Source organism: Hemitrygon akajei, chromosome 8 (genome assembly GCF_048418815.1).
Source record: "Hemitrygon akajei chromosome 8, sHemAka1.3, whole genome shotgun sequence".
Lineage (NCBI taxonomy): Eukaryota > Metazoa > Chordata > Chondrichthyes > Myliobatiformes > Dasyatidae > Hemitrygon > Hemitrygon akajei.
This window is the reverse complement of record NC_133131.1, coordinates 101,548,840-101,573,785: the sequence shown is the minus strand read 5'-3', so window position 1 is coordinate 101,573,785 and position 24,946 is coordinate 101,548,840. Positions and strand designations below refer to the sequence as shown.

At 41.9% G+C, this 24,946-nt stretch overlaps 1 protein-coding gene across 1 annotated transcript in view; it reads left to right on the top strand.

Moving 5' to 3' along the window:
* The first annotated feature begins 6,855 nt into the window (after nucleotides 1-6,855).
* glipr2l (GLI pathogenesis-related 2, like) overlaps nucleotides 6,856-24,946 on the top strand; it is a 28,712-nt gene continuing 10,621 nt past the window's right edge. The window contains exons 1-4 of the mRNA XM_073054282.1: nucleotides 6,856-6,993; nucleotides 7,082-7,190; nucleotides 7,434-7,537; nucleotides 13,215-13,292. Coding sequence (XP_072910383.1) covers nucleotides 6,981-6,993; nucleotides 7,082-7,190; nucleotides 7,434-7,537; nucleotides 13,215-13,292 — 304 coding nt within the window. The 5' untranslated portion in view covers nucleotides 6,856-6,980. The remainder of the gene's footprint in view (nucleotides 6,994-7,081; nucleotides 7,191-7,433; nucleotides 7,538-13,214; nucleotides 13,293-24,946) is intronic.

The following is a 24,946-nucleotide window of genomic DNA, read 5'->3' as shown; positions in this document are numbered from 1 at the left end:
GTCTGGGAGCAGAGATGTAAACATAGATTCGTAAGGTCAAAATATAAACATGTCCTAACCAATAAAGAAATGTTGGAACTGGAAAATCCACCCCACCCACACAACCCAAAATTAGACGGCTACCAAAACAAGTAGCTAGCTCTACCAAAGAAATTAACCCAAATACAACTTCCAGATCTGTGTCATTGACAGCAGTTCCATATAAATGCTATAACAAACAGTAACTAGTTTATGCACTAGGAAACATAACTACAGATTAGAACACCTTCTGCCGAGATATACAACTTAATACAGAGAAAATCGGAAGAAAACCAAAACTAATCTACCCGCGAAATAATATAGAAGGATAAAGTAAGAGAAAGGGAAAAAAAAAGGTAAGAAGGAAAAAGAAAAAAAAAGAGGAAGGGGAAAATTGTAAATTCAAGACGAGTATTTATCAACCGTTTACCGAGAAGGGAGAAAAAAACATTCAGAGAATGGAAAAAAAAGGGGGTGAAGAAAAGAAAAAGATAAAATAAATAAGTATTTAAAACAGAGGAAAAATAAATCAGCAGTTGAACTGTGAACCGACAAACAGGGAGGCCTTCACTAAAGACTTCAAACCTCCAAAACAAGTTAGATTTAGTTGTAGAACTCTGTAGGTAAAGTTATACAGAGGTGAAAATAGATTACACACACACCAAATCCCGGGAGAGATTGTCAACAGCCTTTAGAGTTTCAGTGAATAATGTCTGAGTGATTCAAGTGAATTCCGAGTCCAGAGAAAGTAATTTTACTACGAGGAGTACTTATCCACCATTTTAGGAGGCCCGATCAGATTCCAAAGATGACTGGATAGCCGGAAGACTTGCCACAAACGCTTCAGCTTCCCTCGCTGATTTGAACCACTTGAATTCCCCGGTATTAAACTTGATTCTTAGGTCAGCAAGATTACGAAAGGAAGGTTTGAAACCACGATCAAAAAGCACTTTCATTACGCCTTTATACTCAGCGCGCATCTTTAAAGTCTGGGGTGCAAAATCTTCCACAAAGCAAATGGTTGTATCCTGGAAAGAAAAAGAGCCTCTGCGACGTGCCTCCACAATCAGACTGTGTTTTACCTGGTATTGATGGAAACACAAGACTACTGGTCGTGGACGGGATCCCAGAATTCCAGGAGGGACGTTAACTCTGTGTGCCCGTTCCAGCTTGGGCGGGTTTGGAAGCAGATCCTTCCCGAATATCTCACAGAGAAACTCGGTGAAAAACTTCACGGTTGACCCCTTCTCAGTTGCCTCTGGTAATCCCAGAATTCTGATGTTGCAGCGTCTGCTACGATTTTCGAGATCCACCATTTTGGAAAGAAGTTTATTAGATTTTTCCTCTAAGCTGGAACAGAGAGTCTCCAAGTATCGAACCCGACTTTCTAAAGCTTCAGAAGTCGAATCGATGCGAGATAAGTGTTCAGCATGTTTGTCCACTTTATCGTTGATCCGATCCAGTTTGTCTTCTAGCTGTTTGAAAGCGGTTTTAATTTCCTTTAAGATTTCGTCTCGGAGATTTTCAAGCGCCTCCATCGTCACGCCCGCCGAAGTCGTAGTTTCTTTTCTCCCGGATTTAGAACTCTTGCTAGACATTGTAGGTTAGATATATTCACAGGCAAGTAAGAGATACCGAAATAATTCCTATCTAAGCTTTATAAAATGGAGACATTTAGTGCAAAGGTAGCGACAGTAACGGAACAAAAGTTCGGAGCAGCTAAGCAATCGCCATCTTACCGGAAGTCTTTGTAGGATTTTCTGTTCAAGGGCATTGGTATTTCCAAACCAGGCTGTGATGCAACAGTCAATATACCCTCCACCACACATCCGTAGCAGTACCTCAGAGTCTTCTCAAACTTCTAAAGAAGTAGGGGCAATGTCATGCTTTCTTCATAACTGACTTATGTGCTGGGCCCAGTACAGTTCGTCTGAAATGATAACACCAAGGAATTTGAAGTTGCAGACTCTCTCCACCTCTGATTCCTCCAATGACATCCAGCTTCCTCCACCTGAAGTCAAGCATCAGCTCCTTAGTCTCGCTAATACTGAGTAAGAGGTTGTTGTTGTGGCACCACTCAGCCAGATTTTCAATCTCCCTTCTAAATGCTGATTTGTCACCACCTTTGATTCAGCCACAGATAGCGGTATCATCACAAAACATAAATGTAGCATTGGAACCATGCTTAGCCACACAGTTATAAGTATAAAGTGAATAGAGCAGAGGGCTAAACATACAGCACTGTGGTGCACCTGTGATGATGGAGATCGTGGTGGAGATGTTGCCCATCCCAATTGACTGGGGTCTGCAAGTGAGGAAATTGAGGATCCAATTGCACAAGGAGGTATTGAGGTTAAGATCTTGAAGCTTTTTGATTCATTTGGAGGGGTTGATGGCATTGAGTGCTGAGCCATAGGCGATGAGCACCCTGATATAAGCCTCTTTGTTTCCAGATGTTCCAGGATTGAGTGAAGAGCCAATGACATAGTGTCTGTTGCAGACCTTTTATGTCAGTTGGCAAATTGGAGTGGATATGTTTCATCACCAACCTCTCCAAACACTTCATCACAGTGGATGTAAGTGCTACTGTATGATAGTCATTGAGACAGATCAGCATGTTCTTCTTAGGCACCAGTATAAATGAAGCCTGCTTGAAGCAAGTGGGTACCTCACTCTGCTGAAGAGCAAGGTTAAAGATCTCAGTGAACACTGCTGTCAGTTGATCAGCACAGGTCTTTAGTACTCGGCCATGTACCCATCTGAGCCAGATGCTTTCTGTGGGTTCACCCTCCCGAAGCATACTGTCACGTCGGCCTTAGACTGAAATCACAGGGTCTTTGGAGATTTATTATCTCTCCTTTTAAAATCTATTATCTCTATTTATCTAAGGATAAGAACTCATTAGTACACCAAGAGAGTTCTCAGTTATTTCCACTAACATGCCAAGGAATGTGTATATCAATCCCTGGATAGATACTTTATTGATCCCAAAGGAAACTGATGTCACAGTAGCATTACAAGTGCACAGCTATACAAATATTATAAGTAGGAAAGAATAAAAAATAAGTTACCTCAGACAGTCTAAGGGGAGGGGGGGGGGGGGTCATCACTTCCTCCGCTATAGGTTGACTCATTATAGAGCCTAATGGCCGAGGGAAAGAATAGCGGGGAAAGGAGTTATTTTAACTTCTCATCTGGAAGATCAATCCTCCAGCAGGAACAAAGCACAAAGCATGAAGATGAAAGAATCTGGAGAAACTGGATTACACAATGCAGGAGTATCGGGGGCCGAATGTGCTAAACTGGACTGTGTGCTCAAGTCTCTAGAATGTACGTTCCTCCTGCAAAAGTACTATCATGAGATAAACGCAAACGATAGAAAATCTGCAGACGCTGGAAATTCGAACAGCACACACAAAATGCTGGAGAAACTCAGCAGGCCAGGCAGCACCTATGAAAAAGAGTACAGTTGACGTTTCAGGCCAAGGCCCTTCATCAGGACTAGAAAAAATGATGAGTAGTCAGAGTAAGGAAGTTGGGGGAGGGGAGGAGGAATGAGAGGAAGAAACATAAGGAGATAGATGAAACCAGGAGGGTGGGGCAGGAGGCCATGGAAAAAGAAAAGGGAGAGGGAAGTGATGGCCAGGTAAGGAGATAAGGTGATTAAGGGAAATGAGAATGGAGAAAGGTGAAGGGGGGGCATTGGGGCATTACCGGAAGTTTGAGAAATCAATGCTCATGCCATCAGGTTGGAGGCTACCCAGACGGAATGAAAGGTGTTGCTCCTCCAACCTGAGTGTGGCCTCATCGTGACAGTAAAGGAGCTCGTGGAGTGGCACATGGGAATGGGTGGCCACCGGAAGATCCCACTTATTCTGGCAAAAAAATTCTCCTGGGTCTTCGCTGGACGAAGTGGTCTCCCAATATGTGTCAGGTCTCACTGCAGGCCATATTGGGAGCACCGGATACTGTAGATGACCCCAAAAGACTCGCAGGTGAAGTGTCGCCTCAGCTGTTTAGGGCCCTGAATGGTAGATAAAAGGTGACAATTGGTACAAACAATAGCTGTTTTAATGTACATTGGAACCTATATTAGCAATATTGCTTAAGGAGATCCTTTGTATTTTGGTTTATTGAAAGCCAACACTAACAGCTTGGGGATCATGTAATTAGAAGCTGCCAACTGGAATCAGATGACACATCATCCCCCTGCAGCAAAAATGACTGGTAACAAGGACAATGAATTTTGGCTGATATAGTCATGCTTTGCCAGGAGGACATATGGTGTCAGTTTAACATCTAATTCAAGAGAGACAAAATAACAGGGGGAGAGTTTGGTTGCAGGGGGCAGAGAGCAAGAGAAGTAACACCAGCTAAGTAGAATATCGTTCGTTAATTGTTAAGAAGAGATTGGTTTAATATTCAAAGTTTAGATTTTATTACAATAAAATTAAACCTATTAACCCATATCAATTAACATAGTTTCTCATCAATCTAACAATCCTAAACTGAGCACCTTGGAGCAAACTCAATGTTAGATTTAAAATTTCTTTATTTTCTTCGCTGATGCAAATCAAGCCAAACAGTTAAATGCATCTTTAGAAGATTGACTTACTTGACTGGAAACATTTAATTGTATGATATCCTTACCACATATCTGACTGTATAGTGTCTAAACATGTTATATCATATCAATTGACAGCAGATCATGTGACTTAAATGTTACTGTCTTTCTGTATCTATTCGTTTGGACTCTGTTCCTGTGTAAAACTGATAGCTCCGAACCTGAACTCACCAAAACAGGTATGTACCTGCACTTTACATCAAATCAACTAGCAATGATTGACATTGAACCAAGCCAAGAGACACACAAAAGATAATCAGTGGCTTGGTGTTTGAAGCATCTTGTACAAGTCTTCAGGATGTACTGTGATGGTATTGAATTTGCTGTCTGTGGAGTTCTGATCTCAAACAAAGTTCTTAACCCTATCCAATATAGATAACTACAGGTACCCTCACTAAAGGGAGATTATACTGTAGCCACTTACTCTTCAAAGGCTACATCACTTCCCTTTTTATCCTCCATGGCAAGTTTGTTTGTGATTACCCACTGTTTGAGCAGTGGGCTGCCCCTCCCTACTATGGAGGAGATACTTTTCGCTAACGAAGTAGTTTAAACACAGTTCATTTATTTTTAGTGATACACATAAATTTAACTAAAATTCTTAAAACACAACTTTGGGTTTCTATCTTAAAAAAGATTTCCAAACGACAGGTACAATTCCTTTAAGCTAAAAAGACAAGCCAACGAGTTGCAGATGAAGTGAGTCGAAGGCAGAGGAATGGATTCTAGTCATCCCATCTTTCTGTCATTCTCTTTGTTGTTCCTTGACCATTCCTAACAAGCCTGAATGCTCTCGAACATTTGTACTGTTACTTGCTACTTGGTGACTTCACATGCATGTGATGTTTTTCAGTTACATTTGTCAGGCCAGATGAATGCATTGTTTAATTAAATTGAAGTGGACCTCATTGTTTTCTCCTGATTAAATAATGGGCCGACGAGAACCCTAGTGAACAGTAGTGTTCACTTGTCTATGACAAGATGCTGGGCAAGGAATGTTGGTTGAAATGTTTACTTAGTAACAACTCTTTGGCCCCTGGAAGAGTCAGCTGTTGAGTTAGAAAGCTGAGCTCAGCATAAAGCTCCTCCCCCACCCCCAGGCGCTGGACTGTGAATGTTCATCACAGTACGAGAAATGACTTGTGCCTTCCAGTTGTTTCTTGCATGACGGCTATGATATTACATTTACCTTTTTTCAGTTATGCTAACCCTGAAGCCCAGCCAAACTCACGGCTGTAAAGGCAAGAAAGACTGCAGATACTGGAATTTGGTATAAAAATACTGAACACTGGAAAAATTCAGTGAGTCGAGCAATATCTGTGAAAGCCAAAGGTGCAAGTTGATGTTTCAGGTTGAGACCTTGCACCTCAACTTGAAATGTTGACTTACACCTTTTGCCTTCACAGATGCTCTTTGGCCTACAATGTCCCACTTTCCTTTTTACCTCACTGCTATGATGTGGAACAGTCCAACAGAGGTGACCTGGCTGCTGGTAACATAAACAAAGGCTGACCAGAATTCACGAAGATTTCTGAAAGCTTGTCTTGCCACAAAACTTTTTACCAAGATGCACAAAGTTGAGGCACATGGAAACACCCCAATCTGTAGGTTCTTCATCCACTCATTTTGTTGATCTGGAAATCATTAATTTATTTCAGTCTCAGACCACATGCCTAATATGGGGCTATCTTCACAAGATGGAGGCTCTTACCCATCTTCTCAAGAGATGGTCAATTAATCTTGGTCTTGCCAGTGAGATCTTCATCTCAACAACAACAAAAACAGAGCTCCAGCATTCATAGTGGTTGCCTTCAGAAACTCTAACTAATGATTATGTTGCCCCTTCACATCTCTGTTTCCCTTAGTTGCCCCTTTTCTCATCTGCCTTCCCCAAGACAGTCCTTCTCGTATGCTTTCTCATCTCCTTCCCTACCACTGGAGCAGCTCATTTACAAAATCTCCCGGATCGGAAGCAAGGTCACCGATTTGCAATATTAACCACACACATGTTAACGGACTTGAGCTGCTGGGTGCCCTTTGTTCCTCTCAGGTTAACAGCGTTCACGATTTTGCTTTGCAATAAATCTCCCCCCATCTCTGAGCCACTAACAGCGCCGTGCAGCACTAATCCTCGACAGCAGAACTATCACCGATTCCCAGTACATGCACTCATTCCGCCCGCCCTGAGGGGAGTGCCGGTTGCAGCGCCACACACCCTGGCGATCCACCTCCAGGCGGGACCCGGGGAAAGGGAGCATTTCTTCCTTATAAGGGCCGGCGGGATGGGCGAAGTAAGCGCAAGGCTTCCTATTGCAAAGATCGCCGGCAACCACCGATCATGGGCAAATCAGGTTAGTCCCTTCACGCTTATTTACACCGTTATCCGGGAACCGTCTTTCGGTACTCTTATAAAGATCGGACATTTTAATGTATTTTCAGCTTCTAAGGAGTTTTCTCGCGAAGTTTTAAAAGCCCACAATGAATTTAGGAAGAAACATGGCGCACCTGCGTTGAAACTGTGCAACAAACTTTGTAAAGAGGCACAACAGTAAGGAGGTCCTCCCGTTCTCCCTTTTGCATGGTCTGCTTGCCCCTAGTGTTGATGGCTGTTCCCTCCCATCTCACGTTGCGATTCGCACTGCGCTCTCTCCCTCCCTTAAAATGTTGATGGCCGTTCTCTCCTTTTCTGTACGTTGACTAACAGACTCCCCCTTTGCGATAACGCTCAGTCTCACTCTCTTCTTCACTTTGTGTTGATGTCCCCTCTCTCACTCCCTCTGTTTCCCTTCAGATACGCGGAGACTCTAGCCAGTACCCGGGTGCTTAAACACAGCTCGGAATCCAGCAGAGGACAGTGCGGAGAGAACCTGGCCTGGGCGTCATATGATCAGCCGGGTTAGTGCGCTAATTTTGATCCAAAGATTGAATCTGAAATAAAACCTTAAAGGTCGACATATATTTTTCACCCATCGACAAAATGGATATGCATTTCAGACTAAGCAAAAATGTTTTGGCTTATTAAATTAATTACTCTGATCTGAAGCTTCCGTTCAGGACCGATTCAGAAGCCAGGGGAATCTTGTTGGAAAAGCTGGGTGGATTCCATTCCCGTATATATAATCTCGTGGCTGCAGGTTAACGACCTCATAAGTTTTCACATTGTGCTTACGACTAGAGTAAAGCAAAGTGAAACGCACTTGGTCTGTGCTTTCTAATTGTGGATCCTGTTGGACAGGGCAGTGTTCCATTTGTGTTGTCTGATACAGTACTCCAAGGAAAGGCTGCTGGGGGTGTCGAGTTCTGGGTTTTTCTAATGTTAGCAAATCAATGCTCCTGCGACTGAGAGGCTGAGGAGGGGTCTTGGCCTAAAAAAATGGCAACTGTTTATTCATTTCCATAGATGCTGCTTGACCTATGGAGCTCCCGCAGCGTTTGTGTGCGTTGCTTGGGGTGCTAGTAGAGAATGGTTTATCTGCCATTCATGTTTTTATAGTTTTACAGATGGGGGAAGACATTCCCACTAATATTGATTTTTTTAAATTTAGTTATTTGATAAGATTGCTAACTGTATATTATGAACTTACTCATGCATAGTGAATGAACTCTTAATAAAGTCTGCAGAGGTTATCAAAGTACATGTATGTCACCATGTACAACCCTGAGGTTTATTTTCTTGCGTTAATACACTATTGTAATCCAAGAAACACAATAGAATCAGTGAAAGACCGCACCCAACAGGACAGGCAAACAGCCAAAGTGCAAAAGACTGTGCAAATATAAAAGATAAATAAGCAATAACTCATGAGAACGTGCGATGAAGAGTCTTTAAAATTGGGTCCATGGTGTAGTGGACTCAGTATGTGGTGGAACAGTTCAGTGATGGGTGAGTAAAGTTGAGTGAAATTATCCCCTCTGATTCAAGAGCCCAGTGCTTACAGGGTAATAACTTCCTGAACTCGGTGGTGTGCATCCTGAGGCCCCTGTACCTTCTTCCTGGCAGCAGCGAGAAAAGAGCACGGCCTGTATGGTGGGGTCCGCTGATGGATCCCAGCATCCTGCGACAGCGCTCCGTGTAGATGTGCTCAATGGTGGGGAGGGCTTTACCTATGATGGACTGGGCTGTATCCACTACTTTTTGTAGGATTTTCCGTTCAAGGGCATTGGTGTTTCCATAGCAGGCCTTGATGCAACTAGTCAATATTCTCTGCAACACACATCTATAGAAGTACGCCAAAGTTTTAGATGTCATGCTAAATCTTTGCAAACCTCTAAGAAAGTAGAGGCGCTACTGTACTTTCTTCGTAATGGCACTTGCAAGCTGGGCCCAGGACAGATCCTCTATAGTGATAACGCAGAGGAATTTCAAGTTGCTGACCATCTCCACCTCTGATTCCCCAACGAAGACTGGCTCATGGACCTCCAGTTTCCTTCTCCAGAAGTCAATACTCAACTCGTTGATCTTGCTGACATAGAGTGAGAGGTTGTTGTAGCATCATTCCGTCAGATTCCTGTTGCTGCTGGTAAAGAGTTTCTTTGTTCTCCCCATGACCACATGGATTTCCTCCAGGTGCTCCGGTTTCGTCCCACAGTCCAAAGACATACCGGTTGGCAGGTTAATAGTAAATTGTCCTGTGATTTGGTTGGAATTAAATCGGGGTTGCTGGGTGGTGTGGCTCAAGGGGCCAGAATGGATCTGATGGATCCATTGAACCCTGATGGATCTCAGTAGGTAAAAAAAAAATTCAATCTTCCTCCTATATGCTGATTCATCACACCTTTGATTCCGCCAATAACAGTGGAGTCGTCAGCAAGCTTGAATATACCATTGGAGCTGCGCTCAGCCTCATAGTCAGAAGTATAAAGTGAGTAAGCAGGGGTAGTATACCGGAGCTAATAGAGATTGTGAAGCAGATGTTATTGCCAATCCAAACTGACCTGAGTCTGAAAGTGAGGAAATCAAGAATAAAATTGCATGAGAAAGTATAGAGGCTGATGTTTTAAAACTTACTGAATAGTTTTAAGGGGATGATGGTATTGAATGCTGAGTTTTAGCTAATAAAGAACATCCTGATGTATACATCTTTGCTATCCAAATGTTCCAGGGTTGAGTGGGGAACCAATGAAATGGCATCTGCCATGGGCACTCCTCTGTTTTTGTGGATGTTTGTGAAGAAAATGAATTTCAGGATGTATATTGTATACATTTCTCTGAAATTAAATGTACCTATCGAAACCTGTTGTGCTGGTAGGCAAATGGCAGTGGATCTAAGTCACTTCTCAGGCAGGAGTTGTTATGTTCAGTCTCCAATCTCTCAAAGCACTTCATCACAGTGGATGTAAATGCTACTGGATGACAGATTTTGAGGCAGGTTAGCATGTTCTTCTTAGGCACTGGTATAATTGAAGCCTTGCATATTTTCATCTATCCTTTCCTTCATCAATTCCTTCAATTGGATTTCTGTCCTTGCATAACACAGAAACAGCCCTAACCCTAGGCACACTCAAACAAAATAACACAGATGCTGAAAAGCTGAAATAAAAACACAAATGCTGGTGATACTCAACAGGTCAGAAATCATTTATGGAGAGAGAAGAGCAGTTGACATTTCACCTTGGTCTTTCTGGAATGGTAGAATATGAATTTGCCACTGAATTTTTCTCTGAAGTGTTTTGTTTTCTTAATCCTAGACTATCTATCAATACATTTTTCCACACTCCCTCTTTTCATCTTTAGAAAATGAATTGACAACACCAAATTAATTTTTGTTGTTGCCACATGTATCTAACTTTTGAAATTGCTGCTGTTTTGTTAAGTGATTTCCCCCCGGCCTCCCTCTTATATCACCAGCTACTTCTGGTGGGGAGGCTGATGTTAAGCAACCTCAGTATTCACCACAGAAAAGGATCTTGGCGATTGTAGGGATGACTTCCTGTGGACTGAAAAGCTTGAGCATATAGATATTAAGGAAGAGGATGTGCTGGAGTTTTTGGAAAGCATCAAGTTGGATATGTCACCGGGACTGGGTGAGGTGTACCCCAGGTTACTGTGGGAGGCAAGGGAGGAGATTGCTGAGCCTCTGGCAATGATTTTTGCATCATCAATGGGGACGGGAGAGGTTCCAGAGGATTGGAGGGTTGGAGATGTTGTTCCCTTATTCAAGAAATGGAGTAGAGGTAGCCCAGGAAATTATAGACCAGTGAGTCTTACTTCAGTGGTTGGTAAGTTGATGGAAAAGATCCTGAAAGGCAGGATTTATGAACATTTGGAGAGGCATAATACAATTAGGAATAGTCAGCATGGCTTTGTCAAAGGCAGGTTGTGCCTTACGAGCCTGATTGAATTTTTTGAGGATGTGACTAAACACTGATGGAGGTAGAGCAGTAAATGTAGTGTAAATGGATTTCAGCAAGGCATTTGATAAGGTACCCCATGCAAGGCTTATTGAGAAAGTAAGGAAGCATTGCTTTGTGGATCCAGAATTGGCCTGGCCAGAGAAGGCAAAGAGTAGTTGTAGATGGGTTATATTCTGCATGGAGGTCGGTGACCAGTGGAGTGCCTCAGGGATCTGTTCTGGGACCCTTTCTCTCCATAATTTTTATAAATGACCTGGGAAGTGGAGGTATGGGTTAGTAAATTTGCTGATGACACAAAGGTTGGGGGTGTTGTGGATCGTGTGGAATGCTGTTAGAGGTTAGAGCGGGACATTGATAGGATGCAAAACTGAGCTGAGAAGTGGCATGTGGAGTTCAACCCAGATAAGTGTGACGTGGTTCATTTTGGTAGGTCAAATAAGGTGGCAGAATGTAGTATTAATGGTAAGACTTATGGCAGTGTGGAGGATCAGAGGGATCTTCAGGTCCAAGTCCATAGGACACTCAAAAGCTGCTGTGCAGGTCGATTCTGTGGTTAAATTGGCCTTCATCAGTTGAGTTTAGGAGCCGAGAGATAAAGTTGCAGTTATATAGGACCCAGATTAGACCTCACTTGGAGTACTGTGCTCATTTCTGGTCACTTCACTACAGGAAGGATGTGGAAGCCATAGAAAGGGTGCAGAACAGATTTACAAGGATGTTGTCTGCATTGGGGAGCATGCCTTATGAAGAAAGATTGAGTGAACTCGGCCTTTTCTCCTTGGAGCGACGGAGGATGAGAGGTGACCGGATAGAGGTGCATAAGATGAAGAGAGGCATTGATCATGTGGATAGTCAGAGGCTTTTTCCTAGGACTGAAATGGCTTGCATGAGAGGGCACAGGTTTAAAGTGCTTGGAAGTAGGTACAGAGGAAATGTCAGGGGTAAGTTTTTATGCCGAGAGTGGTGAGTGCGTGGAATGGGCTGCCGGCAATGGTGGTGGAGGCGGATACGATAGGGTCTTTTAAGAGACTTTTGCATAGGTACATGGAGCTTAGAAAAATAGAGGGCTATGGGTAACCCGAGGTAATCTCTAAGGTAAGGACATGTTTGGCACAGCTTTGTGGGCTGAGGGGCCTGTATTGTGCTGTAGCGTTTCTGTGTTCTAACTGCAGCACATTACTCTGACGTTAGTTTTCCCTCTGGTCATGTATTGCAAGAGGTACTCCGGTGTTGTTTGTTTGATTAGTCCTTGTATGAGGAGCTCAGCTGACATTCTCATCAATCTGGTTTTGTTCTCTTGGGTAAATAGAATAAAATTTTATTTTGTGTTCTGAGTACTTCAGTATTTTGTCTGAAAACTACCTTCAGCTTCCAATGTCAATAGGTTCACCAAAATACTCAGTCTCATTGTAGAACGGAATCAGTCATGGCTGCGTTGTAACGCTAACACCTTGCTCACCAGGAAGTAGCACCTTGTTCCAAACAAGGATCCCACTGAGGTGGAGCTGACCTGCCAGACAAAAGGAAGCTGTTCACTTCGACTGCAAAACTCAGGTTCCTCCAGCCTCATTTTTCAAGGTTGCAGTGTGCAGGTTATTGAAGTGTTCATGACCCTGGATCACCAGAAAACAGAGGTCCTCTCATACCTCCCCTCCCTGCGTAACTGAATAGAAGGGTCTCAGCAAAACCCTGGAACCACGGACATCTTCCCACATCTGAAATTCACATTGACTTCAGTGTGCCAGCCACCCTTCACTATGTGAAGAAATGCATATTTGAAGATCAAAACCAAAGACCATGAGTTTATGGCCAATTTTACAAGATAGCATAGTCTCTGCCCTCCTGCCATATGTGGCAGACCAATTTAAAAAATAAATATTGGAAACATGTCATCCCTGTTGTCTCTGCATAAACCTCCAATTGCACTGCTTTGATAAATGAACAAATGCCCTTAGCACGGAGGCTCCAAATAGACTTACGGCTGTTCCAATGGGGATGGTAGACTGTTTTGCTGACACGTCTGACACTAGACATCTTCATTATAGACTAGGGGTTGACTTTGAGATTGGTAACTAATGTAATGCAGCCATTTTGTATATTTGCTTAATAATATATGTGCCTTTGTAGAATATTAGTACAACAGTGTATTTACCATATTTTCTTCTTTAAAATGACTAGAAGCATTGAAAGCTTGTTTTTTTTTTCATCTGTCCTGTAGGTAAGGAAGTTGCTGATAGGTGGTACAATGAGATAAAGAATTACAATTTTAGATGTCCTGGCTTTTCCTCTGGTACAGGTGAGTTCAAGCTTTGTTACTTTCATCTCAGTGGAATCTAGCGGAAGAGGCACACCATTCCCAAATGTCCTTGTAGTGATTGCAGTATTTTATCTGATGTTTTTTAAAGCATGATCTTTTTGTTGTGATGCAAAAGTGACAATGTTTAATAATTCCTGCCCTGGGTGATGATTAGCAGATAACTGTGTATATATTCTAGGTTTTATCATGTTGGGAATCTTCCTTGTTGACTGGAAATAGCAGACTTCATCTTGGCAAATTTCACCAGGACAAACCAGGCAGGACTTGCACAGTGAACCGTAGGGCACTGAGGTGTGCGGTAGAACAAAGGGATCTGGGAAGACAGATCCATAATTCCTCGAAAGTGGCATTAGAGGTAGATAGGTTTGTCAAGAGAGCTTTTGGCACATTGTCCTTTGTAAATCAGAGCATTAAGTACAGGGTTTGGGATGATAGTTGAAGTTGTATAAGAGGTTGGCAAGACTGAATTTGGATTATTGTATGTAGCTTTGGCCACCAATCAACAGGAAAGATGCCAGTAAGCTTGAAAAAGTGCAGAGAAAATTTATAAGAATGTTGCTGGGACTTGAGGACCTGAGTCACAGGGAAGGGTTGAATATGTCAGGACTTCATAGTCATAAGAGAATGGGGGGAGATCTTATCATGTTATGCAAAATTATTAGGGGTACAGACAGTATAAATACAAGCAGGCTTTTTCCCCTGAAGTTTGGTGAGACTAGAACTAGAGGCCATAGGTTTAGGGTGAAAGGTGAAGCATTGATAAGTAACCTGAGGGGGAGCTTCCTCACTCAAACTGTGGTTCGAGTGTGAAATGACCTGCCAGCGGAGGAGGTGTATGTGGATTCAATTGCAACATTTAAGAGAACTTCAGATAAGTACTGTACATGGATGGGGGGGGGGGGGGGTATGGAGGGTTATGGTCTGGGTGCAGTTAGATGGGGCTAGTTAGAAAAGCAGGTTGACATAGCCTGGATGGGCCAAAAAGCTTGTTTCTGTGCTGTTGTGTTCTGTGACTCTACGTTTGGAAAACTTTCTTCACATGAATTCTTCTCCCATCTGGCAAAGGTCACTGATTCCTCAGTGATTTCAGCCCAACTCATGGGCTTGGGAGTTATAATCTAGAAAATGACATTTTTCATTCTATAGTGTGTGAGACCACATATTTGTTGGTCAAGGATGTGAATCTAGCATACAATGGAGGGATAAAAATTTACGCTGCTGCTAGAAGGATTCTACTTCTAAGTGAGATACTCAATTTACTGTTATCATTATGGAAGAGTTAGTTTGGTGTTTTTCAAGAAGGAATGTTTGACGAAGGCAGAGATGCAAGTGGCTGCTTTTTTTAAAAATTCAGATTCAGATTTCAGATTTAGTTTATTGTCATTTAGAAACCACAAATGCAATGCAGTTAAAAAATGAGGCAACGTTCCCCCAGAATGATATCACAAAAGCATATGACAAAACAGACTACACCAGAAAATCCACGTAACATTTGGCAATCCCCAATCCAGAGTCCGGAGAGGCTGCTGCGTATTAATATCGCGCTACCGTTTAGCGCGTTCCCCGGAAAGGAGCTCCAAATCCACCAGATAAAAACAAGACCAAAAACTAAAGCTACAAGACCTGCACAAAACCACATAGTTGCAACATATAGTTACAACAGTGCAAACAATAGCATAATTGATAAAAATCAGACTATGGGCACAGTAAAAATAGTCCAAGATGTTAAAGGACTGTAAGTTCAAAAGAAATCACCACAGTTTCCACAAGTCCCCAGGGTCCCGACAGACTCGCCATCCCATGCCGGCGGCAGAAGGGAATACCCCCGCTATGGACTTACACGGCATCGCCCGACTCAGCCTCGCAGACGCAGCACACAATGAAAGCTCCGTCGAAACTAGCCTCGCAGACGCAGCACACACCGAAAGCAACCTGACCGCAGCGGACTCCGAGTCCGGCGAACCTCTGAGCCAACGACCATCCCCTCCGGCACAGCTTCTCCGAGCACCATCCTCTGCCGAGCGTATTAGGACGGCCCCGCCAATGGCCATCAGCAACGTGACCCCGAGGACTGGGGGCCTGTTCTTCCCAGCAGAGTCCTGGACCTCACAGCAGCAGCAGCAACGAAGAAGGTCTTCCTGGAATTTCCCGATGTTCCTCCGTGCTCCCACGTCTGTTTTCAATCGATTATGATTGCGCACGGCACCCCGCTTCACAAATAACAGATAATCAGTTCCAGAGTGGCCGCTGCAAGCTGCGTCGTGCCGCCATCTTGGACCTATAAACCTGGAAAAATAATTTGGTCTTGAAGCGACAGTAGGAAATTTCAAGCTAATATACAAAAACATGTGTTTTTCTAGCAGTGCATAATCCAATACCATGTACATGTAATGTGTCTCTGGAAATAATGGGAGAATTTACCCTTTATTTCCCCGAACAATATTGATATGCCTGAATAAATGTGGAAAGGCTATGTTGATTGATGTTTTGCTGTTGGATCAGCCACATGAGTCAACTTGACCTGATGCCTGTTACAGAAAAAAACTTGTGAAGGAAAAGTCTGGCCTTGCATAATCTGATGAGATGCTACCATCTTTCCATAAGGTCAGTGCTTACTTTGGTGGGAGGGGGGTAATATTTTCAGGGTCTGTATCCCTGACAGCATGTTTAAACTGGTCAAATGGCCCTTTGTCTGTGCATAGTGAAGAGTATGTAAGAATAATTATTTTAAAATCAGAACAAAAAGAAATGTGAATATTATATTCAATATACAGTATAGCAGACATATCATTTTTGAAACATCATGGATATCTACCATCTTCTAATTGTTTATGTTACCATGCTGGTTGTGATAGCAAGTGACCTGCAGTTCATATTATTTGATTCCTGATTATTACAGTGTGATCTACACATGGCAGTGAGCATCCTTATCCCTCAGAATCCATCCGGTTCTAGCTCTGTTCCAGATGTTGGAATGGAAGTGGAGCATGTGTTCCTTAAACTGCTCTGGTGTAGGTCTTCATTGCTCATCCTGCCCTACTGTAACAGTTTCAGCACTGTGAGCCGAAAGAAACACGAGAGACAATTGTCTCATTGATGTCACTGGAATGATGGTGTTTCTACTCAGACTGACCATTCCTGGTTTCCCAAATTGGTACCTTTGAAAAGGCTTAGAGTCTACCTTGCTTTCTGCACCACCTTTCTCTCATCCTACACACTCCTGCACTATGTGTGAGATTTTCTATGTTTTAAGCTAAATCCAGTTGAGTGTTTTTGTCTATGGTAGTCATCAAGTCAGATATTAAAGCCAATATTGCCGTTGAGGAGAAAACAATACTTAATTTTATTCCTAATCATGGTAACTGCCTTAATTTTAATAACTTTGTAATTAAGTTTTTGAACACAGTTACTAATTTTGTGGCCGAATAACTACTAAAATTAATTTTCATACAGTAGACACGGGATTGAAGTTTGCTGTGAAATAATGGCAGCTCCAAGAGTACTGTTGACATTTCTCCACTTAAATGTCGGATCTTCGGATGTCAATAGTGTGCTTGTTGGGTCAGAGATTCCTCGGCAAATGATGAAGGGCCATTCTTATTTTTCACATAGGATTCTCTAATTGTACCTTTTTTGAATTGCTTTTCTTAAACAATCGTTTTATATGCAGGGTGTGTTCTACCCGTTCGTAACTCTTGTCATCATGGTTCTCACCGTTGAGGACTGAGCCCTGAGAAAGGGCTGAAATGATAAATCTGCAAATGTCAAGTGAGTGCTTGTGAAGTAGCTTAGCGATGAGCACAGGTGACTCACCACTGCAGCACTGGGTTTTCCAGATGAGAAAAGACCATGACGCATATAATTCTGATAGACCCATGATTCAAGAATAATAGTGATGGCTTAGTTTTAGCATTCAGAACTCCCACTGAACTAAACTCCAATTGGTGAGAGGCTTCAGGGTCAAAGTTGTGTTGTTCATAAAATTCAGAGAATTATAACCTATTATCATGCGCAATAGCTAATGTATTATCTAGCATATAATTTGAATGAGTTAGCACTATATGCTTCCCGTTTTCCTCTAAAATTACTCCATAGATTGATCACTCATTCAATTCTTACTCGGAATTAGCTTTGAATTTTCCATGTAGCCTCTCTAATCCATCCATGTAACTACAATGCCTCATTCCAAAAACAATGTTTGTGAAGCTCCTCCACCTCCACACCCTTCCTCCAAAGAGGCAACTTCAATTGAACACAATGTTCCATCTGAGATCATATCAACATTTCAGTAAAGTTCAGCATGACTCACTTCCATGCTTTTATACTCCATAACTCTACCGATAAAGCCCAGAATTTTTCTATGCCTTATAAACCGCTGAACCAGGTTTAGGAAGTTATTAGCCCTCAACCATCAGGCCCTCAGGGATAACTTCACCCAACTTCACTTGCCCCATTGCCCATCTGTTCCCACATTCTATGGATTCACTTTCAAGGACTCTTCATGTCAGATTCTCAATAAATTGCTTGCTTGCTTGTTTATTTATCTATTAATTATTTATTTGTTTGTTTTTGCAGTATGTTGCCCTTTGCACATTGGTTGTTTTCTATCCTGTTGGATGTGGTCTTCCATTGATTCTATCATGTTTCATGTATTTACTATGAATACCCACAAGAAAATGAATCTCAGGGTTGTATATGGTGAAGTTAATGTATAACCATATAACAATTACAGCACAGAAACAGGCCATCTTGGCCCTTCTAGTCCATGCCGAACGCTTCTCTCACCCAGTCCCACCAACCTGCACTCAGCCTTGTACTGAGTACTTTGATAATGAATTTACTTTGAACTTAATCTGTCCTGCCATTTTAAATGAAGAGGTTCCATGCCACTTTTAGAACAGTATTCTTTATTATGTTATATCTCTCCTCATCCTTCCTGCAAGTTGCACCAGCTCACATTTCTCTTCATTAAACTTAATCTGTTATATGTCTTTCTATTGTATTAGACCTTTTTCTTACTGTCCTTCTCATAGTTCAAATACTGCCCTTTGCTGAAGGCATATTGAATGGCGCCTTATCTAAAGCCATTTGTAAGTCTATGTATTCCAGCCCAACTGCATCGCTCTCATTAGTTTTATTTGTTAACTCATCAGCAACATTATTCTGACGAGGTAACAATATTACATAAGCACTTACTGAATCTGTGATAGCTTGGGCAGCATGATAGCTTAGTGGTTAGCATAACTCTATACCAGCGCTAATGATTACCAACCAGGGATCAATTCCTGCTGCTGTCTACGAAGAGTTTCCACATTCTCCCCATGTTTCCGACATGTGTTCTGGTTTCCTCCCCTGTTCCAAAGGTGTATGGTTAGGGTTAGTGAATTGTAGGCACGCTATGTTGGCTTTGGAGGCATTGCGACACTTGCTCAGCACAATCCTCACTGATTTGATTTGACGCAAATGTTCGTACTTACCTTCTCTCTCCAGTACAACGTGGATTACAAATATCTCTTTTCCATTATTTATTCTGTGGATGATGGAACTTTCCTACTTTACCATCTCAAGACTCTAAGCCTTGTTCCCCCAAGCTCAATATAGTTTGGGAGCTATATTTACACACATATATACACATACCACTGTTAACTTTTGCTTATCTTGATTTGTTACTATATGATAAGTAGTTACTAGTAAAGATAGTGGTGTTAACATTAAACCCAGACTCCATGTGTGATCTATTGCTGCTGGTTTGTTTCCAATTCGTAACACTAGTCAGTGTCTCTAACGACTGTCCCATGACTGAGGTTAAACTGATTGGCCTGAATTTGCTGAGCTTGTTCTTGCTTTTTTTTCTGAACAAGGGAGAAACATTCACCGCTCTGCAAACATCTGGCAATACCTCATAGCCAGAGAGCATTGGAAGATAATGGCTAATTCTTCCCAAAATACATGAAGGTTCACACACAAAATGCTGGAGGAACTCAGCAGGCCAGGCAGCGTCTATGGAAATGAACAGATAGTCAACGTTTAGGGCCCAGACTCCTCTTCAGGACTGAGAAGGAAGAGGGAAGATGCCAGAATAAAAAGGTTGGGGAGAGGAAGGAGACTAGTTGGAAGGTGATAGGTGAAGCCAGGTGGCTTCTCTTAAACTAAAGAGTTCCAGCAGCTGGATTGAATTGTGATCTCTGGTGCTGTCAGCATGGAGTTTATACATTCACCCTGTGACCATCTGGGTTTTGCCCAGGTGCCCTGGTTTCCTCCCAAAGCCTCTGGTCAGTTGGTTAATTGACTACTGTAAATTGCCCCTCATGTGAGTGGGTGGAAGGAGAATTGTTGTGGATTTGAATGACGTGTGAAAGAGAATAGATTGCAAGGATGTAATTAGGGAAAATGGAATTGATGAGAACTGTCATTAAATTATGTTGGAGTAATGGTTGGGCTTAATGTGCTTGTTATTCTCCTGATGCTATGTGTATTTTCACATTGATGTGTGGTTTGTGACAAAAGTGATAAGAGCAAAATCCAATTCCAACATTTCGTGGCCCATATTTTGCTCACAAAGCTGCCAGTGCTTCAGTGATACATGCATTGTCTTCGTGCTTTTCTAGGCTGTATCAATTATATGGGAGAATTGCTTGTGGGGAGGGGGTGGTGGGCTGTGGAGGAAGATTAGCTACTTGGCGAGCAAATTATCTAAAATTTGCAGGCTTTGTGCAGCTTATAAACTGAAAAGATGGCAAATTTCTGCATAGATTGGTGGCAAAGTAAGAATAATAATCAACATTTATTTGATTATTTCAACCTCATTTTCTAGACTTGTGAATTATAATGCACTTTAGGACTTAACCGCAGGCTTTATATTACAGAAAAATGAAAATCAATTTCTCCATTGGCCATTTCAAATAAATGACTGTCCAAGTGACAACGGCCCTGATGCTCTTCAGCTTGAATCCAAAATAAACTGGCTTAAAGGAGAATTTGTGAGTGCTGAGCACGTCTGAGAATTTGAACTTGAAACTTATGAAAATCAAGTCTTTGTCTTTGATAACTTCAAGTGCAACTCCATACTAGGTCTGAGCATCTGCACTGGGCGTCAGACCCCTGGACTGCAGGTTGTGCTTGGTACAAGTTATGGAGGTAGAGTATTGTATCTGTACCAACAGATGCCTGTAATGTGTGGGTGGCTGCAGGTTCTCAAGGACTCCTATAGGAAGCTGACATCAAGTATGCAATGAACAATGAGAACTGGAAGAGGCTTGTTAAAATCAACTGGATCAGTGAAATTAGATATTTTTACATACTTAATTCTAACAACACTGAGACATTATTCAAAGGCTGGTCCTCAATTCATTTTACATACAATTCAATTATAAGTCATTTTCAAACCTACAAGCCAGTGTAAACTTTAAGTATATTGAAATTCTGGAATTGCAGAGATTAAAATTTTGGTGATATTCTGTTTCTTACTTTTGGTCCAACGTTCAACCACGGAATGCTTATTGTTCGGCTGCATTGGGTGTTGAATTGATTCCAGTTTGACATCTGATGTACGTGTACATACTTGTGGTATATGTTGTGTCAATCAGCATCCGCGGCCCTGGATTATGTTTTGGGAACGTGTTAGCAGGTACAGCAGTATCAACCCTTGGAAATATGCAGAGTAAGTAAATCTTGTTGTAAGTGAATGTTGCTGAATTAGTCTCTCATGCCAAACTGGAGCTCAACAAAGCAGCTGATAGCATATCTGCAACAAGTCCTGAGAAAGCAGTGTTCAGTAGAATGGATTCCACTCTCCATATCCCAATGTACGCTGTTTAAAGGAGTTCTCCAGTTAGAGAGAACCCTTTCTCCTGCAGGGGAATAAGGTGACACTATCACAGATATCCTCCAGCAGTCCATTTTATATCATATTGTTCAGTAGGAGAGAGAATGTTAATGGTGCACAATATGTTTGGGGGTATTGTGATTTTCATAATTGAATCCATAAATAAAAATCATTTAATATTTTGGTTCAAAGACTCTTCATCAGAACCTTTGCACTTTATTGTCACCAAACAACTGATACTAGAGTGTACAATCATCACAGCGATATTTGATTCTGTGTTTCGTGCTTCTTGGAGTACAAATCGAAGTAAATATAATAAAAAAATTTAAATTATAAATCATAATTAGAAAAGGGAAAGTAAAGTAGTGCAAGTCAGGTCCGGATATTTGGAAGGTACGGCCCAGATCCGGGTCAGGATCCGTTCAGCAGTCTTATCACAGTTGGAAAGAAGCTGTTCCCAAATCTGGCCGTACGAACCTTCAAGCTCCTGAACCTTCTCCCGGAGGGAAGTGGGACAAAAAGTGTGTTGGCTGGGTGGGTCGTGTCCTTGATTATCCTGGCAGCACTGCTCCGACAGCGTGCGGTGTAAAGTGAATCCAAAGATGGAAGATTGGTTTGTGTGATGTGCTGGGCTATGTTCACGATCTTCTGCAGCTTCTTCCGGTCTTGGACAGGACAACTTCCGTACCAGGTTGTGATGCACCCTAGAAGAATGCTTTTTACGGTGCATCTATAAAACTGTTTTAGACTTGAAATGATAACGGTTTCTCTTTCCACTTATGCTGGTTTCCCTGGTGAGTTTTTCCGAGCATTCTGCAAACAGCAAGATTTAACAAGCAGTGTTGTGATAATTATCAGATCATCATCTTGATGTTGAGTTAGAATTATTGTGCAGAATCCCTTGGATAATTCCCCTGTTTGTGTTGAAAATAATGTCATAGTTTTTTTTCCAATCACTCAAGAGAACAGACATTCCATCATTCAAAAGATACCTCAGTGCAGCACTGTGTTAGGCCTACGTCCAGGTGCAGAGCTCAGTGGCGCAACTAGTAGAGTTTCATTCTCAAAGCTCCAGTCACTATAGCTTTATCCTGACCTCCTGTTGTGTCTCTCTGAAGTTCACAGTTCTCCATGTCTAATGACTGCTCCAGTTTTGCCACACACCTCTAGATGTAGGGACTGGTAGATAATTGGATGCTTTAAATTGCCTCTAGTATAGTTTGGTGATGGGAGAATCAGGGCTATGTTGAGGGCCAGGTGAGAGAGAAAAGTTTACAAGCTGGAAAAGGACTCGTGGAATTACACTGAGAGTTGACGTAGACTCTGGGCTAGATGGCTTCCTGCTATGATGTTTAAAAAACTATGAACTGTGAAAGAATAACCCGCTTCCTTGATTCAGAGACACATGCTGCTAACTAACTCGCTGACATTCTGGTAATGCATTTAAGATAGGTTTGATACATACCCGGAGGAAAAGCAGTATTGACCAGAGGTATTATATGAAAAGGTTCCAAGGAGGATTAACTCTGGTGAGCAATAGAACACATGAGGCAGAAAGAAATGAAGTTTTGGCTGCTTATGCACAATAGAGTGCTGGCCTTGTGTTGTATCCACTTTGAGATGGATGTTTCCTATGGTGGGTGAGTCTTAAGACTAGAGGACACAGCCTCAAGAATGAGGGGTGTCCTTTTAGAATGGAGATGAGGTGAAATTTCTTTAGCCAGAGGGTCATGTTATCTCTGTAATTTGTTGACACAGGGGGCTGTGAAGGCCAGGCCATTGGGTATATTTAAGGCAGATGTTAATAGGTTCTTGATTAGTCAGAGCATGAGGGGACATGGGGAGAAGGCAGGAGACTGGGGCTGAGAGAGAATTTGGATCAGCCGTGATAACCTGTCAGAGCAGACTCGATGGGCCAATTCTGTCCCTACATCTTACTGGTTTTTGGTCTAAAAGCCAATGAACACACCCCAGTCTGCAAGAGAGAAGGGAAGTCTAATGTCAACATAGATATCAGAAACATTTGTCCTTTATTGTCTCTATCTTGAGAAAAATATTTTGATCTAGCACAAGCAGACAATGGTGATCAAAGTTGTAATTATGTTAGTGCTTTAAATGGCACTTTCCAGGAATGTGTGGGTGTTCAGTCGTTTATTTATCCTGGACTGGATTCACTTCAAAATAAACATATGTAGCAGAAAGGAGTGCACTTTGAGTACGTTTCAAGTACACTTCATTGGTGGGTAGCTTCACTCATTCTTAGCCATATATTTGATGCACTCTGCACTAACCTGAACATATGCTTTCTCTGGAGAGGGTTTTGAGATTCTAATAATGCCAGCTTTCTTGGGTGTACTGTCTTCTCTGGGATTGTAAACACTTCTAGATTCATGGCTCAAGCGTTTCCATTATCTGCAGCATAAACAATGACAGCATTTTTCTGGCCTTAACATACCAAGGCCTTTAATGACAAGCTGAAGCCCTCTAAAAGCTGAATTTTCCAATCCACTAGCCAAATGCTGCGAGTCAAGTTATATGGCAGTTATTTTTTTAGTTGATATGAATGACTCATTTAGGGGGAAAAGAATAACTTAAAGAAAACTGTCATGGTATTCCTTTGCACCACACGTACAGACAAACCTGAGAACTAGTGATGACAACTTATTTTTACAAAACTTGCAACTTGTATTTCCGTTTCAAGTTGGTCCTTTATATGGTCCTAGCCAGTTCCTATATTTATTTAAAACTCCTGTATTGATTCTGTCCTTGGGCATATCTGCGAATGCTAATGCTACTGCTTTACATTTAATTTGCCTTGTGTTTTGTCAAGTGGAATGTCTTTATAGAACTGTAAGTATATTCTATTATCTTTCCTGTTTTACTGTTGTCTGGGAGCTCCTTAGGCACACTATAAGTTTCAGAATCCAAGTCCTTTTTAAAAATGGGGTAAGCTGAGTCTACACAATGATTATTGCCATTTTCTGACGCTCTGCATTTTGTGTGTCTTTAGTCCATTTCTAATCTAATTTCTGAATATGATTTGATTCTAAGTAGACCAATACACCCAATGTAAAGCAGGGCATGCAAACATTGATCAGAACTATAACCGAGATAAGCAACAAGACCTAGATGTAACACCTAGACCATAACTTTGAAGACTTAGAAGGGTATGGATGGGAAGTATAGTCATGCAGTTGTATGTTTAGTGTTAATTCTACTCTCCTCCTGCAGTGACCACACCATCTTTAAGTATACTAAACAAAATGAAGCACCAGAAAGTAAAATTAGCATCTGTTTCAAGGTCCAGCCTCCTCTGTTGGTTTGAAGAATTTCTAGAATGGAAAACTTACTTGTTTTTGTTATCATTCGAGAACCATACACCATATAGGAAATGATTGCTATATTATAGTTTGTGTCCTGCGAGTACGCAGCAGACAAGAATGCCTCATTACTGAATCATAGGATGCCCCACGTCCTGCAGCCCAGTGGGCTGGTGAGATAAGGGCTTGGCTGTGATCTATGTTCTTTGTGTTTGCAGATGCATTATTTCCTGCAGATGTTAAGCTTTGGAAAGTTTTTAGGTTACAAGTGTAGTATGGACTTTGTGCACGTTTTAAGAGGAAAAGCCAAGTGTATTCTTTCTTCTCTGTCAATACATCAGTGAAAACCTGATTGTTGATGGATTGGTCGTGAATGCATTAGTATGGAACAACACAAGGCCTCTGGTGAACTTGTTGATCTGTGGTGGGAAGTGCAAGAGTTGTCCTCACTGTAACTAATAGAATGGATTCTAATGGGTAAGGGTGGA